The 18,480-nt window shown below is 35.4% G+C and overlaps 1 protein-coding gene across 1 annotated transcript; it reads left to right on the top strand.

Moving 5' to 3' along the window:
• The first annotated feature begins 1,850 nt into the window (after nt 1-1,850).
• Nucleotides 1,851-3,232, top strand: LOC110718792 (protein GOS9-like). The gene is made up of 4 exons (XM_021897697.1): nt 1,851-2,129; nt 2,218-2,406; nt 2,527-2,766; nt 2,969-3,232. The coding sequence occupies exons 1-4, from the start codon at nt 2,115-2,117 to the stop codon at nt 2,990-2,992; spliced, it is 468 nt and encodes a 155-aa protein (XP_021753389.1). The 5' UTR covers nt 1,851-2,114; the 3' UTR covers nt 2,993-3,232.
• The last annotated feature ends 15,248 nt before the right edge of the window (nt 3,233-18,480 follow it).

The raw sequence follows: 18,480 nt of genomic DNA, 5'->3' as shown, positions 1-18,480 counted from the left end.
GATGTTGATGCCGACTCGGATCGTTGAGTCTTTTTATCTTGAATGAGCGTCCGGGCATCAGAATAGACTTTCTTGGTTCCATTCGGCTGAATGTGCCGGACAGGCTTTCTGACTCCATCTATGGGAGTGTGTATCTTTGAGAAATCAAAGGGCCTGGCCGGCATTTTTGACTTCGGATGCGGGGTAGATGCTCTACCCTTGACTGTTTTGGCTGTCTTTTTTCCCAGCCGCCTTCCTTCCGCCTGACCCTTACGAGGGCCGGCTGTATTATCCAGAAGGCCTTTGATCTCTCCTTTGAAGCTCATCATCATATTCATGAGTTCATCTCTGGAGACTGGGGTGGCTCCTTCTGAAGTAGGAGTCAACCCAAGCGGTCCCCTGGTAGGATGATTTGGGTATGCCTGCTGCTCTACCCGTTCCCTCTTGTCTTTGGAACGAGTATGCTTGGTTCTGAAGGAACCATCGGCTGCTGTGTAAGTTTCAATCTCATGATTGTCGGTTGTGTCTTGGTCCGAGTGGACCTCAACCTCACCAGCAGGTTGACTACTTTTACCCGGCTTTACCGGTTCTGAAGTCATCTAGAAAGTACTCTCCCCACAGACGGCGCCAGCTGTTTGGGGGGTTTTTATGTGTCCTACGGGAGAGTTACAATTTCCTAGAATGCTCCTTCCTTCGCTTGTACCTGCACAAATAACGGAATACTCCGGCTGGGGCTAGGGTGTTCCGCCTCCGAAGATTAAGTTAGTCTCTTTCTAAATGTGGAAATAAGACAATAAATGCTTCTCGATTTGAGAGCATTTGCAAGGGGATTTGTGTTTTGTTGGTTTGTGGGAAAATGATTCGATCCCCATTAATGAGGTCTGCCCTTACTATTTATAGTAGGGAGAACTATACCTCAATTAGGGTACAATGACACGTGTCGCAAAGGGATTGGGCCTTTGCTGACCGTTGCAAGCTTGACACGTGGCAGGCCTTTACTGGGCCACGTGTCTTAGGGTATTTTTTCCCTAAACAAGACCCTTAGTACAAGGCCCCCGAAATTTTAAGGGCCCAAAATTTCGGAGCCCATATTAAAAAAAAAAAAAAAAAAAACTATCTTTTTCTCCGCCTATCTCTTTGCCGTCAAACAACTCCATTAATGCTCTGGTTTTCACAACAAAACAGTCTAGATTCATGCTCCCTTCATTTATGTTCCCAAGTTTGTAATTCCTCTAATTACTTCATTAATTCTGCATCTCTAATAATACAAATTTGTAAAAATTTTCATATTTCATATACCTGTCACACCGTATTACTTTCTTGTTTTGCCAGTATTTCCTTAAAACTCTCACCTTCCAAGATACCTCCTAATTAATTACTTTCCCTCATCCCATTAATCTTGCAATTCCAAGAAGTGCAATAGTTTCTAATCTTCAATCTTCCTCTAAAATTTTCCTTAAATTCCTTAAATACTTTATTACTTTCTAATCTTCAATTTTCCTACTTTCTCATTTAATTTTTTGTATTATTTTTTTTTTATATTTTTTTTTGACATCAGAATTTAAACATATCAATATCAAGTAGAATATATTCTTATTTATCTAGATTAAAGTTGGCCGGGCCAATTAGGGGGTGAAATAACTTAAGTTCGTTACAATAAGAATTGAGAAATGTCCTACAAGCAACTAGAATATGTTCTTGTTTATTTTTTTTATTATTTTTTTACTTTTTATTTTTTTGACATCAGAAGTTAAACATATCAATATCAAGTAGAATATATTCTTGTTTATCTAGATTAAAGCTGGTCGGGCCAAAAGTTGTGTTACCTAATACATTCTTGTATAAGAAGGAGAACGTTAAGATTTCCAAATCAAGTTGTTGATGTTACTGACACTATATTAGTAGATTCTGTATATTGACGTTTAATCTAGAACTAGAATAATCGGCTTCATCAATAATACAAGGAGGATTCACTTGCAATACACAAGGAATTTATTCACGGTCCCTTTGTCACACTATATATATATCATTGTTACATCCACGATAATGATCATACCGTAACACATTCACTACACTATAACTTGTGAATATACTATTTTTAGCTAAGTTTGACCTTAAATTTGTAAGCAAAGAATATGGCTCAACTCCAGGTTCGTGTGATTTTTCTTTAGCTTATTTTAGCCTGTAAATTCATTTGTCCGCATTCCATGTTTAATTGTATAAATTTTACTGTTGTAGAGGTACGGACCATATGGTGACAAAGAGGCTGTAGAAAACTTTTCTTACAAACTCGAAGGGTCTGATAGAATCAAAGAAGTAATTGTAAGGGCGGGTTTCGTTGTGGATGCAATCGGGCTCACCGTTGCTAGCCCTAATGGGGATAGCGATACTTCAACGTTTGGTGGCAATGGCGGACTTGAATTCAAGGTCTTACATACGTATTTACTTATTTACGCGCATTTTTTATTTTTCATTTACTTTAATTTAATTCAATTCGAATCATAATGCTATTCATAACCATAATTTTAATTGATTTGTGTAATGAAGGTTAAGCTCAAGATTGGTGAGTACATAACCGGAATCAGTGGGAAGACGAAAGATTCACTCATATCCAAGCTGAGGATACACACTAATTTGAATAAGCGTGGACACGGGCCGTATGGAAATAATGAACTCAAAGGTGGCTGCGAATTTAATTCTCCGCCATTATCCGAAAATGACCGTTTTGTTGGATTCTTTGGAACTGCCCATGACAACCTTGTTTCAATTGGACTCTATGTTGAAAAGGTGTAACGTCTTCATTTCACTCTTTTGTATCGTCTTCTTTCTTTACTTCTTCTTACGATCGCTTGTCCAAAGATTAATGTTACGGTTCTTTAATATTTATCGAGAGTACACCTACTGTGCTATGTTATACTGTAATTGTTCATTAATGGTTATTTATTTTTTTTTATCAATTTCTAATTAAGAGTTAATTTTTACAATATAGGGATGCGGTTGCTCCAACAACTGAGGTTGAAGACTTAGCTTGAAGTTGGTAGCAGTTGTGGAAGCTGCCTGCCATAAATACTTGTAGCCTATATATCGACCAATGTGTTCTTGCTCTTTTAAGTTTGCGTTGTATTAAATAAGCCACATGTACTGTAATCGATAAGTGGCACGTCAAGAGATCAATGACATAATGTATTATTGTGTGTCGTCTATGTTTAATTTGATCAATATAATATATATGCATCTTAACTTTGAAAGAATATACTACATTTGTTTTAAATTATATACAAAACTTCAACCCATTAATTCACATAAATAATCCAAATATAGATTTGTGAATGTAGGGGTAACAAATATAAAATGATCTCACATAAACTAAGAGCAAGGTTGAAATGAAATTAAACACAAGGAAATCCATATTTATACACATCAAACGATACGATGTCATTCACAGCTAGATATAATTTCTACATAATCGATTGAAGAATGACGCCCTAGATGGTCTCGTGTCGGGCTATGCACAATCGGAATAACTTTCTTATATCATAAATTTGCTAGCCTAGCTATGACTAACCATATATAGGCGCTAGCAGTTGAACACAGACATACATTATACAACAAGCACACAATATATCATCCTAGTCGATATGTTATTGACAAGGCCGTGGCGGAACAACTTCAAGCCTTGTTGTTGATAACTTTCTGACGATTTTTGAGAGCATCAATTGCAATATGAAGATAGTAGTACTCAAGAGATGGTGCGACGGTAGCAGGGGGATCAGCCGCGAGTTGGGTTTTCTCATCTTCAACAACCGTTGGAACAGCCTTTGCTAGGATCTTTCTCGAATTCTTTTGCTTGCTCAAAGCATGTTTCCATGCGGGGAGTAGCATAGATTCGTATCTTTTCGACGTCGCCTTTAGAAGCGAAACGCTGACGGCCATGGGAAATCTCGGAAGAGTCGGTAAAACAACGACCTTTGTTTCGTAGGTTTCATTATTTTGCATAAACTTCACCATCTCATCCACCTCATATTTCAAGGTCATCAGTTCCACAATTTTCACTCGTTTTATCTCAGCTTTTGTTGCGTCTGTTTGTTTCATTGTCGGTGCGATACATCGCTTAACTCGGATCTTAATTGGATTGGTTTGCGTCAAATTTCCCGATTCAGCCCTGCGATATTGGTATACATTCAAATTATTCGTTGATTTTATTTATAATCAGATAAGTCCTAAATTAGTCACACCATTTTGACATACGCAACGTTTAAAGCAACTCAATTAATTACGTATGTATTTTATTGTGTAATCTGTACATTACAGAGTAGTAGATAGGTATTTTTCTTTCCTTTTTCAGGATATGTTTCAACTCATTTGGGATAGTTTTACAGGGAAAGTTGAAGAGTATATTTAATTAGGCCCATTTTCACCCTAATTTTTAAGGATTAAAATTTATGAAGTAATTTTTTTACTAATTTAGCTCTGCGATATTGATATTCATTCATCATTATTTATTTACACTACCTAAGTTTCATTTTAATAGCTACACTACTTTTTTTCTCTACATTTCAAACTCAAAAATAAATTTTGCTTATGAGTATGTGCAAACTTAATTAATTATTACAAACAATACGAAACAAAGGTAATATTATTCATTAGTTTCGTAATCAAATCTTTCTTAAATTACTCACGCACACCACTTTGACATATGCAAAATTTTAGGCAAATCAATCAACCTCGTATATATTTTGTACTCCCTAGAGTATAAAAAGGGGATCCATGCTATATCCACACCTCAAGCCTAACAGGCTCCTGTGCGAGGGGGTGATAGAGTATAGAGCATATTCATGGGCCTGAACTATTAGCTTAAACTTTTTATTTAGATGATCTTTTAACATTAGCTAAACTTCTTTCCTTTTTCAGAAATATGTTTCAGATAATTTGGGATATTTTTATAGGGAAAGTGAAGAGTATACTTAATTACTACGATCACTTGTTAAGATTAATTATGTACAATCAAGCAGTGTTTGTTGGAATGTAAAGCAAAATATGTAGGTGCAAGAGATTCAACGAGAGTCGAGTTCGACTTGAGCCTTTTTTGGATCATTACTAATTTCAGGGACTATAAGGGAGACCAAAACCATGCGTATCTCTTGTTGGTAGAGGTCGCCAAATGAAATAGTTACAGAGCCGGTTTCTTTAATTTATCAACTGTTTATTTTTTATAGTCTCCTGCATAAACCTTTTTGATAATGGTTATAACCTTCTCTTTTCTGCTCATCATCCCTAGGAGTAGTTCGAGAACAAGATTCACGTCTTTGACAAGTACGCTAGGAAGCCTGGCCAAACACGGGGCGAATACTTTACTCAGTTCTCCAAGTTTTGCAATGGAGAATGTTCCTCCTTTGCTTTTGCTGGCAATGTGTCCGAGAACCTTATATTGAACACATACATTAGCTTCTCATAAATTAGATAAAAGAATTATTATAAAAAAAAAATAAGACAAAGAATACGTCGTCTCTCTTAAAGACTGCTTTATATGATAGCTTATTTTAGAATCTCATTTCACATAGACCCGTTATTGGGCGGATCAGGAGGTTAATTTTGGATAGATAAACTATTAATTAAAATGAAAATTAGAAAAAGTAATAATTAATTAAATATATATATGAATTCGGAAATATTTATGCAATTTTTGTACATAATATATGTATTTTAATACAAAATTGGGCAAACATTTTGGCTACCTAATAAGAGTCATGTCCGGATGATTCTATGGTATTCATCCTTAAGATGACTACCATATACTAATTTTTTTATTGGCTGACCAAATTTGTTTTGAACCAAAACCCATTTTCAAACCAACCCAATTTGTTCAACCTGAAAGTATAACTGGCTAATACAAGAGGGGGAGGTGAATTGTATTTGAGGTGAAAAATAAAAACTTTTTGCGGAATTTAACTAAATGAAATAATGACGAGAGAAGATATAGGCTTTTCTAAATTTCCACTATGTAATCAAACTCTTTACAAGTGAAGATTCAAACCCGTTAACAAGTTCCACAAATTAGGAACTTGTTCCCAACTCTCACAGAAGCCTTCAGCAACGAAGCTTCCTTGACCTCACCTTACAAACTCACAATCCCAACCCCAAAGTACTTGAATACAATCTGTGATTACAAATACCTATTGCACTCAAGAATATAAGAAGGATAATAACTCTCTTTATGTTGTTAGATGGCTACTGGAATTTTTATGCTCAAGAGTTATATTTTTCTGAGATAGTTTGCATGAGTATTTATAGAGAAGGCTTAGTCATTAACCTCCACTATAATCACGTCCACATGCCAACACCCCACTAACAACTTGTGGAGTTATCTTGACAGATGGTGATCATGAAGGAGGTTTCCTAGCCTTATCTCACTAATCCACAACTTGATAAACATTAGCCGTATAATCAAAGATTTTCACACAGAAAAACCGCTTGCTAACTTTATCAAAAATCTGTTTAAAAAGATTATCAAAAGTTTGTTTAAAAGGATTTTATTTGAAAAGATAAATTAATTATTTATATTAAAACAACTAGATAATTATCTTCGATAATTATCTTTATTCGAAATTAGATGACTAGATAAAACTTTTATAAATTATCTTTTCCTTAAGAAATTATCTTTTAAAACTAAATTTTATTCCAGTAGTCTTTTTTAATAACATAAGTCATTGAGTTCCTTTCCGACTTCATATTATTGAGTGATCACAATTAAAACTAGAACGTGAGATTTGCATGAGGCTTTTTAGAGAATGCTTCTCCGCATCCAAGTTCCTACTCCGGAACGAACTTTGCTTGAACCCTTTATTCACCAAAGACTCAAAACATTCATTAGTCGAGTTTGTCAATTTGTCCATCAAAACCAAAAGGCTCAACAAATTCCCCCTTTTTGATGATGACAAACATTGACAAACTTAGGTAAATAAAATCATCCAGGCATGCAACAAAAATTTAAAGCAAGACATGAAAACAAAAAAAACAGACAGAGTAATTAAAGAACTTAGAAAAATACTAAAAAGTATTTATTTTAAAAAGACTGAGCAAAAGAAAAAATTAACAAAGACTTTTTTAAAAAAAAAACTTAGATTACTAGGACTTTATTAAGTTAACTGAACTTAGCCAAAGTTTGTACCTTCGATGTGTGAGTTCCTTGGTAAACACCTTAGCCGCCATGAAGTTTGTCTTTTCCCCCTTTTGGCATTATCAAAAGATTAAAAAAAACATTTTGCTATACTCCCACTAGACTACGTAGGGAATAGTGAGCTCAAATAATGCAAGGCAAAAATAAGTTAGGTACTAAATTATCAGCAAACACACACAATCATATGAAAAATACGAGCCAAGTTCCCATAGACGAAAATCAAAAGCAAGAAAGAGTAGCAAAAGTTAAGAGTTACAAACTGAAATCTGAATGAAACAAGCAAAAGAAATGAAAAGTAACAAGTTCGAAATTGCAATTATGGGGAATAGGTAGGTTCATCAGCTGGGGTTATGGGGTCATTAGAAGCTTCCTCCACTTCTTCAAAAGCCACCCTGTTAATCGTCTCCAATATCTCCTGAGTGTTGTGCAATATGTTCTTCTCAGCAGCATCAACTTTGTTCTCCATCCCAGTAAAACTGGTTGCCTGAGCATCTGCCACAGCCTGCACTTGGCGTTGAAGAGAAGCCAGCTGCTTTGCCATGTCCTCCAGCTTTGTGCACACCATCTTTATCAGCTGCTCCATTTCTGCTTTCACCTGTTGAATATCAAAAACAGAAGCATTTGTTCCAGAGAAGGCAGCAAAGCCTGTAGGCTGTGATATAGGAAAAGCTGTGGAGGGAGAGGGAGAAGTCTGTTTTGGAGGTGAAACAGGAGTGGAAGAGGGTTTAGCTTGTTTTGGGGGAGAGTCAGGAACAAGAGATGGCTCGGAAGCAAAAGGAACTTGTGTAGGGGTAAAATCAGGGTCTGAGTGATCAGAAGAACTAATGTCTTCAATAATCACAGGCTTTAGAGTAGAAGTAGCAGGTTTGACAATTTTCCTCTTACTCCTCCTTAGTCCCCCTGTATAAGGGAGGTCAAGACTCTCACTCTCTGAGCTAGATTCCCCCTCACTCTGAGTCTCCTCTTCTTTCTCAGAATCTGCCTCCTGTGGTTCCCCCTCAGAAATTTCTTCCTCCTCTTTTTCTTCCTCTCGTTTTTCTTTACTTTCTTCTTTTTCAGATTCACTTTCCTCCTCTTCTGACTCACTTGTATCTCCCTCTACAACCTGTGTTTTCCCTTTTCCACTATTTTTCTCCTCTCCTCCTCTAGTCAAGAAAGTAATTATCTCACTCTCAAGTTTAAGGCTCAGGTGAAGCAAAGATTGCTCCGAGAGAATGTTCTCAGGTTTAATATAAGTGGGTGACTCACTTTCAACATCAATCCCAAAAGACTTAAAGAACACAGTAAGGAGAGATCCATATGGAATAGTAGTTTTAGTAGCATAGAAAACCAAATGTTCAATCATCAATTTTGGAAAATTTATTTTTATTTTCCGAGCAAGACAAAAGATGATGGTTGCATCTAGTAAGGATACTGTGCTTCGTTTTTGCAAACGAGGAACAATGCCTCTCCATGTGAAATTGAACAATAATTTGTGAAGAGGAGTGAGTATGTTATGATGTGAAGTCTTGCTTTTCGGGTTTCCACCTATAAATTTGATTATTCTATTCTCATCATAATGCCCAATTTGCACAATTTGTTTGTGTTTTAGGTACGAACTATAGCCAGAGGTGGGGACTTGAAACAAGTTCCCTAAATATGCAACATCAAAATGAATGTGAGTATCTTTGACTGTAGCCGTGCATACACCATTGTTGTGTTTGAAAGTATTTTTGAATTCAAACAAAAGCTTAGGGTAAATTGGATAGTGAGAACAATTTTGGAACAAATGCACCCATTCTTGATAATCAATTAAGGAGATGAATTCGGAGAACTTACTTGCCGTACACCAGTCATAATTGATGTGATAGCCGTGAGTGTAGTTCCAAGATGGAGACTTTTGAGAGCTTCGCCTCTTTCTGTCACCTCCTTTCACGGTTGTAGCCTTTCTCTTTGTCGAAGCTTGAGGGTGAACGACGGCAAGTGGGACTGGTTCAGGGGAGCTGCCAGCAGAGGAAGGTTTCCGGGTTTTTGGTGGTTTCGGTGTTGAGTTTAGGTTGGTTTTCATGGTTATGAAGGTGAATTGAAAGGAAGGAGAAGATGAATAGTGTGAATAGGAAGGAGAGAGAGTAAGTCCGGTTTTTATGAGGGTGTATGGAGAAGTTAATTTGATGTGATTGATGAGGGTGGAGTGTTAAAGAAAAAGAGTTTAATTGGGAAGGGTGAGAAAAAGTGACGGTTTATATGGTGAGGTAGTAGAGTAGTTTTAGGGGTAGTAGGAGTTTAATAGGGTGAATTAGTTGCAACTTTCAAACTTATCACAACAAAAGATAAATATGTAAAAGATAAAAAAATACGGAAAGTAAGGAGTAGTGAATATATTAGCTCCTTATCTTACGAAAAAAAAATCTTTTTGTATTTTTGAATTGTATGAGGAATAGAAAAAATTGAACATAAAAAATAAGGAAGGAAAAAGATAAGAATAAAAAAATAAGGAAAGAAAAAAAAAGATAATAACAAGAAGGAAAACAGATAAAAAATTAAAAAGATAGATAAGTACAAATTGATCGTAAATTATGATGATAATTTACGTGATCATAATACAGAGAATAAATTATGATGAAAAGGGAACTTGAGACAACATGGCTCAATATTTTTATCATATTAAAAGTATGTATAAGTGACTTTTCAATACTTCACAAATCTTTCCCCTGGGTAATTTCAGCTGTGTTATGCACACAAGATTGAGCATAGCATTGTTAGTTACATCCGATTTTACCTTAGGGGTTCCAAACAAAAATCACTTTAGCCGTAGCATCCCCAATTCCACACGCATCTTTTCAAACTTGTCTCTGCTTAAAGGCTTAGTTAATATATCAGCAATTTGACATTCAGTAGAAATAAAATCTAGCTTAATTAAGCCCTTTTCAACATTATCTTTCAAAAAGTGATGCCTTACATGTATATGCTTAACTTTAGAGTGTTGTACTGGATCTTTAGAGATGCAAATGGCGCTTGTGTTATCACAATGAATAGGAACACACTCTAAAATAATGCCATAGTCACGCAACTGTTGTTTTATCCATAGCAATTGAGAGCAACATGCAGCAGCAGCCACATATTCTACTTCGGCAGTGGATAGAGCAACAGTGTTTTGTTTCTTGAAACTCCAAAAAACCATGCAAGAGCCTAAGAATTGGACCATACCTGACGTGCTTTTACGATTTACTAAATCTCCTGCATAGTCAGCATCAGCATATCCTCTTAGGTCAAACGAGTCACTTTTTGGATAGAACAGACGCAAGTCTTCCGTTCCTTTTAAGTATCGTAAAATCCTTTTGACGGCTGTTAGATGCGATTCCTTTGGATCCGATTGAAATCTTGCACAAAGACCTACACTAAACGAAATGTCAGGTCTGCTAACAGTTAAATATAACAAGGAACCAATCATACCTCTGTATTTTGTTTGGTCCACACGAGTTCCCTTGGGGTCTTGGTTCAACCTTGTGGTTGTTCCCATGGGAGTGTGGTTTATCTTTGTGCTTTCCATACTGTATTTTTTCAATAACTCCTTCACATATTTCTGCTGATGGATCATTATTCCTTCGTTAGTTTGCTTAATTTGGAGCCCAAGGAAGAATTTGAGTTCCCCCATCATGCTCATCTAAAACTCACTGCTCATTAAATCGGCAAAGTACTTGCACAAGGATTCATTAGTTGCACCAAAAATAATATCATCAACATAAATTTGTACAATTAATAAATGAGTTCCTTTTGATTTTAAGAACAAAGTTTTATCAATTTTTGCTCTTTTGAAATCATTTTGTAAAAGGAATTTAGAAAGTCTTTCATACCATGCTCTTGGAGCTTGTTTTAATCCATACAGTGCTTTATCAAGCTTAAAAACATGGTTAGGAAAGTTTGGATCCTCAAGTCCAGGTGGTTGTTCAACATAGACGTCTTCCTTTAAAAAACCATTTAAAAAAGCACATTTGACGTCCATTTGATAAAGTTTAAAACTCATAAATGCAGCAAATGCAATTAAAATACGAATTGCTTCTAATCTAGCTACAGGAGCAAAAGTCTCCTCAAAATCGATACCTTCCTGCTGATTGTAGCCTTTAACAACCAATCTTGCCTTGTTCCTTACAATTGTTCCATGTTCATCTAGCTTATTCCTGTATACCCATTTGAGACCAATAACCTTTTGATTCTTTGGTTTAGGTTCAAGGTGCCACACTTTGTTTCTTTCGAATTCATTTAATTCCTCTTGCATGGCAACAATCCAATCAACATCTTCCGAGGCTTCTTTGTGATTTTGAGGTTCCAGTGTTGATAGGAAGGCGTTGAATGCACAGAAGTTTCTCAGTTGGGATCTCGTCTGAGTTCCCTTGCTTAGGTCACTTATAATTTTATCCAGGAGGTGTGACCTTTGATGTTTCCATGGCTTTGGATGGAATGATTGAGCTGGTATAAAAGTGTTATTTTGAGTTGCTCTTTCTTCCATTTCTTCATGGTGTTCTGCTTCTGCATTTGCTTCGCCTTCTGTGTTTTCTGTTTCTTCTGTATTTTGAACAGAGGCTTCAGTATTATTTGGAACTTCAGTAGGTTCCTTATCAGTATTTTCAGTAATTCGAACAGGCTGCTTTCTGGGAATTAATTCTTCATCTTGGTTTGTTGAACGAGTAAGACCAATTTCAAAATCTCCATCTTCATATTCCTGTATACAATCATAATTATTAGTTTCATCAAAAATCACATGTATACTTTCTTCTACACACATAGTCCTCATATTGTAAACTCTATAAGCTTTACTATTAGATGCATATCCTAAAAAGACTGCTTCATCACTCCTTTCATCAAATTTTCCAAGATTTCTTTTATCATTATTGTGAACAAAGAATTTGCATCCAAAGGCTCTTAAATGAGCAATATTAGGTTTTCTCCCTTTTAACAGTTCATAAGGTGTCTTGTCCAACATTGGTCTGAGCATGGCTCGGTTGATGATATAGCATGCTGTGTTGACGGCTTCTGCCCAAAAATTCCTTGGAAGCCCACTTGCTATTAGCATTGTTCTTGCCATGTCTTCCAATGTTCGGTTCTTCCTCTCAACCACACCATTTTGTTGTGGTGTTCTTGGCGCTGAGAAATTGTGACTTATTCCCTGTTCCCTGCAAAATTCATCAAACTTGGAATTTTCGAATTCCGTACCATGATCAGTTCTCATATGAATAAGTTGATTACCTATTGATTTTTGTGTCTTCTTCAAGAAAGTCATAAACATATCAAAAGTTTCATCTTTACTATGTAAGAATATGACCCATGTAAATCTAGAATAATCATCCACAAGAACTAAGACATATCTTTTTCCACTTCTGCTTTGAATTCTAACGGGGCCACACAAATCCATATGAATGAGTTCCAATGGTTTTGTGGTGCTTACCATTTTCTTTGATTTAAACGATGATCGAACATGCTTTCCTTTGATGCAGGCTTCACAAATTTTGTCATTTAGGAACTTGATAGAAGGTAGTCCGATTACCAAGTCCTTTGACCTTAATTTGTCAAGCAATGAAAGACTAGCATGTCCAAAACGTTTATGCCATAGAAGTGGATCATCCTCAATAACACTTAAACAAGATAGATTGTATTTTGGAACTTTGTTAAGGTCCACGGTATACGTGTTCCCTTTACGAGTTCCTTCCAAAACAATTTTTCCAGTGTTATTGTTGATGATTTTGCATTTTTCAGAAGAAAAGCTTACAGAGTTTCCTTTATCACAAAACTGAGAAATACTGAGTAGATTATGCTTCAAACCCTCGACTAAAAATACATTGTCAATTGCATGGGAACTTGACCTTCCTACTTTGCCAACAGCAACAATGTTGCCTTTCTTATTGTCTCCAAAGGTCACCGTTCCCCCTGTATAGGCCGTTAGTGAGAGAAATCTGGATTCATCTCCTGTCATATGCTTAGAACAACCGCTATCGAGGTACCACTGGTTGTTCCCCCTCACTGCGACCTGCAAAAGAAATTAAGGGTTAGTAGTAGGAACCCTTTCATTCATGGGTTCCTGTGTTGACACATTTGAATCAGATTTCTTCTGCCAAACATAGTTCACATTCTTATTGTACAGATTTTCTTTCTTAGTACATTCTTCACTGCGATGTTCCTTTTTACCACAAAAAGAACAAACGGTCTCACTAGGTAAATTCACATACTTCTTTTTCTTTCCAGTGGACTTCTTCTTATGAACATAGCCTAGACCTTCTGTTCTTTTTGTCTGAGCTTCCTTTACCCACTTGGGAACACCCGTGCTTGCTGTATTTTTACTTTTTCTTGCAATTTCTAGGTCCTTTTCTAGTTTTTCATTTTTACCATTAGTATCCTTTATCTCTTTCTTAACATGATCTAGTTCATTATTAAACATGATTAAAGGAACTTCAGTAGACCTGCAAGAATCAATGTTAGTACACAACATTTTATATTGAGTTAATTCAATATTCAGCATGATATTCTCACTCTTGACTCTTTCAATGGATTCTTTTAGCATAATATTTTTATCTAACAATTCAAAGAATCTGCCTTGAACATCATTTCTTAAGCTATTCAGATACTTAACATGATCTCTACAAATTCCAGTTGCCTTTTCGGCTTGCCTCAGTTTTGCACATAATTCTTTATATTCATCTAAGGTTTCTAACAATAAAGAGATTAACTTATCCTTTGAGAGAGATTTCAAATAACTAGGTTGAATGACTACCTCATCATCATGCTTTGCCATTAGACAGAGATTGGCTACTTCATCGTCTGTGTGTTCCTATTCCTCTTCTTCGGAACTTGATTCTCCCCACGTGGAAATCATTGCTTTCCTGAAATTTGTTTTAGAAAAGTTAGGCTTGGAGTTTCTGTTTTGATCAGCTTTTTTTCCCTTGCCTTTCTCAGATTCCCATAATGGACACTCTTTGATGAAGTGGTTGGTGCTTCCACATTTGTGACAAGAAGACTTGGCTTTGGATTCCCGATTTCTTTTACTGTATCCTTTCTTCTTGTCTAAAAACTTGTTGTTACGGTAGAATTTTTTCAGCCTTCTCACCAACATTGCAGCTTCTTCTTCATCAATGTCAGACTTCTCTTCGGATTCTTCATTAGCTTTTAGTGCTAGCCCTTGACTTTTGACAGTCTCCTGAGTCCGGTTGTTCAACTGGATCTCGTGGGTAATGAGGGAACCTGCAAGCTGTTCTAGATTGAACTTGGTGAAGTCTTTTGATTCCTGCACAGCTGCAACCTTTGCTCTCCATCTGTCATTGTCTGGAAGACTTCTTAAGACCTTTCTGACCTGCTCATCTATAGGAATTATCTTACCAAGACACGTTAGTTCGTTAGTAATACTTTTAAATCGAGTAAACATGTCTTTAATGGATTCTTTGTTTCCCATTTCAAAGCGCTCATACTGAGACAAAAGAATGTCTATTTTGGAGCGTTTAACATCTGACGTTCCTTCATGTGTAACTTCCAGAAGATCCCAAATTTCCTTTGCGGACTTGCACCCTTTGACACGAGTATGTTCATCGGGTCCAAGTCCCCAAATTAAAAACTTTTTGGCAGTAGCACTCATTTCTAGTTTTTCGAAATCAGTTTTTTCATATTCATCCATAGGTTTAGGGATTACCTCATTGTTAGCATTCGTTTTCGTAATTTCGTAATCTCCTACTTGTATAATCCGCCATACCTGATAGTTCTCTGCTTGGATGAAGATTTCCATCTTATCCTTCCAATAAGGATAATATTTACCGTTGAAGTATGGAGGCCTTTGAATGGATGTACTCCTGAATTCCTTTTCCTCTATGTAAGCCATTTTCCCAGGAACTTACTCAACAGGGTTGCCTGCGTGCTCTGAGTTCCCGCTCTGATACCAACTGAAAGTCTAACTGGCTAATACAAGAGGGGGGTGAATTGTATTTGAGGTGAAATCTAAAAACTTTTTGCAGAATTTAACTAAATGAAATAATGACGAGAGAAGATATAGGCTTTTCTAAATTTCCACTATGTAATCAAACTCTTTACAAGTGAAGATTCAAACCCGTTAACAAGTTCCACAAATTAGGAACTTGTTCCCAACTCTCACAGAAGCCTTCAGCAACGAAGCTTCCTTGACCTCACCTTACAAACTCACAATCCCAACCCCAAAGTACTTGAATACAATCTGTGATTACAAATACCTATTGCACTCAAGAATATAAGAAGGATAATAACTCTCTTTATGTTGTTAGATGGCTACTGGAATTTTTATGCTCAAGAGTTATATTTTTCTGAGATAGTTTGCATGAGTATTTATACAGAAGGCTTAGTCATTAACCTCCACTATAATCACGTCCACATGCCAACACCCCACTAACAACTTGTGGAGTTATCTTGACAGATGGTGATCATGAAGGAGGTTTCCTAGCCTTATCTCACTAATCCACAACTTGATAAACATTAGCCGTATAATCAAAGATTTTCACACAGAAAAACCGCTTGCTAACTTTATCAAAAATCTGTTTAAAAAGATTATCAAAAGTTTGTTTAAAAAGATTTTATTTGAAAAGATAAATTAATTATTTATATTAAAACAACTAGATAATTATCTTCGATAATTATCTTTATTCGAAATTAGATGACTAGATAAAACTTTTATAAATTATCTTTTCCTTAAGAAATTATCTTTTAAAACTAAATTTTATTCCAGTAGTCTTTTTTAATAACATAAGTCATTGAGTTCCTTTTCGACTTCATATTATTGAGTGCTCACAATTAAAACTAGAAAGTGAGATTTGCATGAGGCTTTTCAGAGAATGCTTCTCCGCATCCAAGTTCCTACTCCGGAACGAACTTTGCTTGAACCCTTTATTCACCAAAGGCTCAAAACATTCATTAGTCGAGTTTGTTAATTTGTCCATCAAAACCAAAAGGCTCAACACAACCCAAACCGATTATGACCCGAATCAATAATGATCTGACCTGACTTGACCCGATTTGTTTTGAACCGAAACCCATTTTCAAACCGACCCAGTTCAACCCAAACCGATTATGACCCGATAATGACCCGACCTGATTTGACCCGATCTGTTTTGAACCGAAACACGTTTTCAAACTAACCCATTCCATGACCCGATCGAATCGACTTGACCCGATTTGTTTTAAACAGAAATCCAGTTTAAACTGACTTAACCTGTTTTCAAACCGATCTAGTTCAACCCATACTGATAATAACCCGACCCGATTAAGAACCGACCTGAGTACAAACCGCAATAAATAAAACCAAACTGAACCGACACGATAATTTTCAAAAACCGACCCGAACTAACCCGTTTGTAAATTGAACCCGTTATAACCCAAAATCGATAAACTCAACCCGAAATCGAACCGTTTACCCGAATTGACACCCCTATACATGTATTATAAGTTGTCCTATTCTAGAAACAAAGAAACACCCTATTCACTCCTCCAATCCCATGACTTTGTCATTAACTTTGAGATTGAGCTCGTAAATTATCTAAACTCTAGCTATCATTTATTGATGGCCTGAAATCATTCCATTGAATCTCCTTTTCGTCATCGATCATGAAGAGTGAAACAATAGTTTAATTGACCAAGACAATGCAAGTTGGTTAATTGAAGATTATAAATCATGATATTGATCATGTGCGATCAAGTGATTACATATATATGATCACCGTATAAGGGTATTATATATATATCTTGATTAGACTTTTATCAATAATGGTAGAGATTGTATTCAGGGAGACATATTCAATATATTAAATTACCTTGACAAAGACTAATTGAATGAGGAATTCTTTGTTAATTACGAATATATTGAATAAATTAATTATATGTTAACATTAATAAATATTTTACTCCCACCGCTCTAAACGTATTCGGTTTTCGATCTCATTAAACGACTATATATATGTATCGAACATCTTCCTCATTTTAATTGCAACATAACAATCATCCTCCATTTCTTATTTGATCAAAAACCGTCGTGTTAATACCGAGTTACCAACCACGAAATGGCAACAGCGTCGATGGAACCGGTACTAGTGTGATATTCTAGCTAGCTAGTTACTCAATTTAATTTAAAGTTTAATTGCATAGTACTCCCACAAATTCTTATTGTTTTGACAGTGATTTATATTCTCTCAAAAATTAATAAAAAAAAAGTTTGAACAAGAACCACTTATAGAAATCGGGGGAGTATGTAGGATGAGTTTAATATCCATTTGCTTTTGTTTTCTTCAATTTAATCTTTTCTTTGTTGTTTATTTTGCAGTGGTCCTTGGAGCTTAAAGAAGGCCAAACGATCACGAAAGTTTTGATTAAACATGGCTTCGTTGTTAACGGAATTGGGTTCGAAATAACTGATAAGGATGGGGAAAAAGAGGATACTATATGGTACGAAGGCACCGAACCCGAGTCACATCGTCATCCTGTTAAGGTATTAAATCATGTAATTTTGAGTTAGAATTAACCTTACAACTAGGACTTATTTTGTAATTTTTGTCTTTGATGCAAGTTTACATTATCTTAATATTTTAAAGAACTTGCAAATACTGAATTTTTTTTATCAGCATTCTTATACTATTCTATAAGATAACACATTGTCATATCAAATAATTGAAACTTAATTATTAGATTCGTCTCAAAATATAATTTTCAAGTATGTATTTTTGTCATAATATTATATATACTATGGTATTAAAGATACAAGATAAGAGACACACGCAATGCGTGTGTGTGCAATATATAAAATCTATCATACTTGATTCTCTTTTTTTTTTTTGGAATATTATCCTCCTTATTCTAATAAAAAAATAATATTAGTGAATTTAAAAATTGTTGATAAAAAACAATAAATATTATTAGGTATTTAAAATAAGATATGTTATTACAAAATATATGTTGATGAAGTCATGGAAGTTAAATAATAGATATGCATCCTTCAAAAAAGAATTTAATAGAAAAAGGATGGTAGTTAAAAAAAAAAGAATGGTAGTTTTTTTTTATAAAAAAAAAATGGTAATTTTTTGATGAGAGAGGTATTTGGGAAAAGTGAATTTATCACCAAAAACCCCTTTCTCACTTTATATATTACTATAGATTTATTAATAAGTACACGATGATTAAATTTTATGAGTATGATTTTATCTAAATATTTCTGGTCTATATATTAAAAAGAATTAGTAGTAATTATCGATCTGAAATAAGCTGAAGAGAACAAGTCCAAAATCAAGAATATGTTGTATAATTTCTGATCATCTAAATACAAAGTGTATGTAATTATAGGTAATGCAGATTCC

The sequence above is a fragment of the Chenopodium quinoa genome, unplaced genomic scaffold (assembly GCF_001683475.1).
Source record: "Chenopodium quinoa cultivar QQ74 unplaced genomic scaffold, ASM168347v1, whole genome shotgun sequence".
NCBI classification, from domain to species: domain Eukaryota; kingdom Viridiplantae; phylum Streptophyta; class Magnoliopsida; order Caryophyllales; family Amaranthaceae; genus Chenopodium; species Chenopodium quinoa.
Note: the sequence above shows the minus strand (reverse complement) of the source record. Positions and strands in the feature narration are given on the sequence as shown.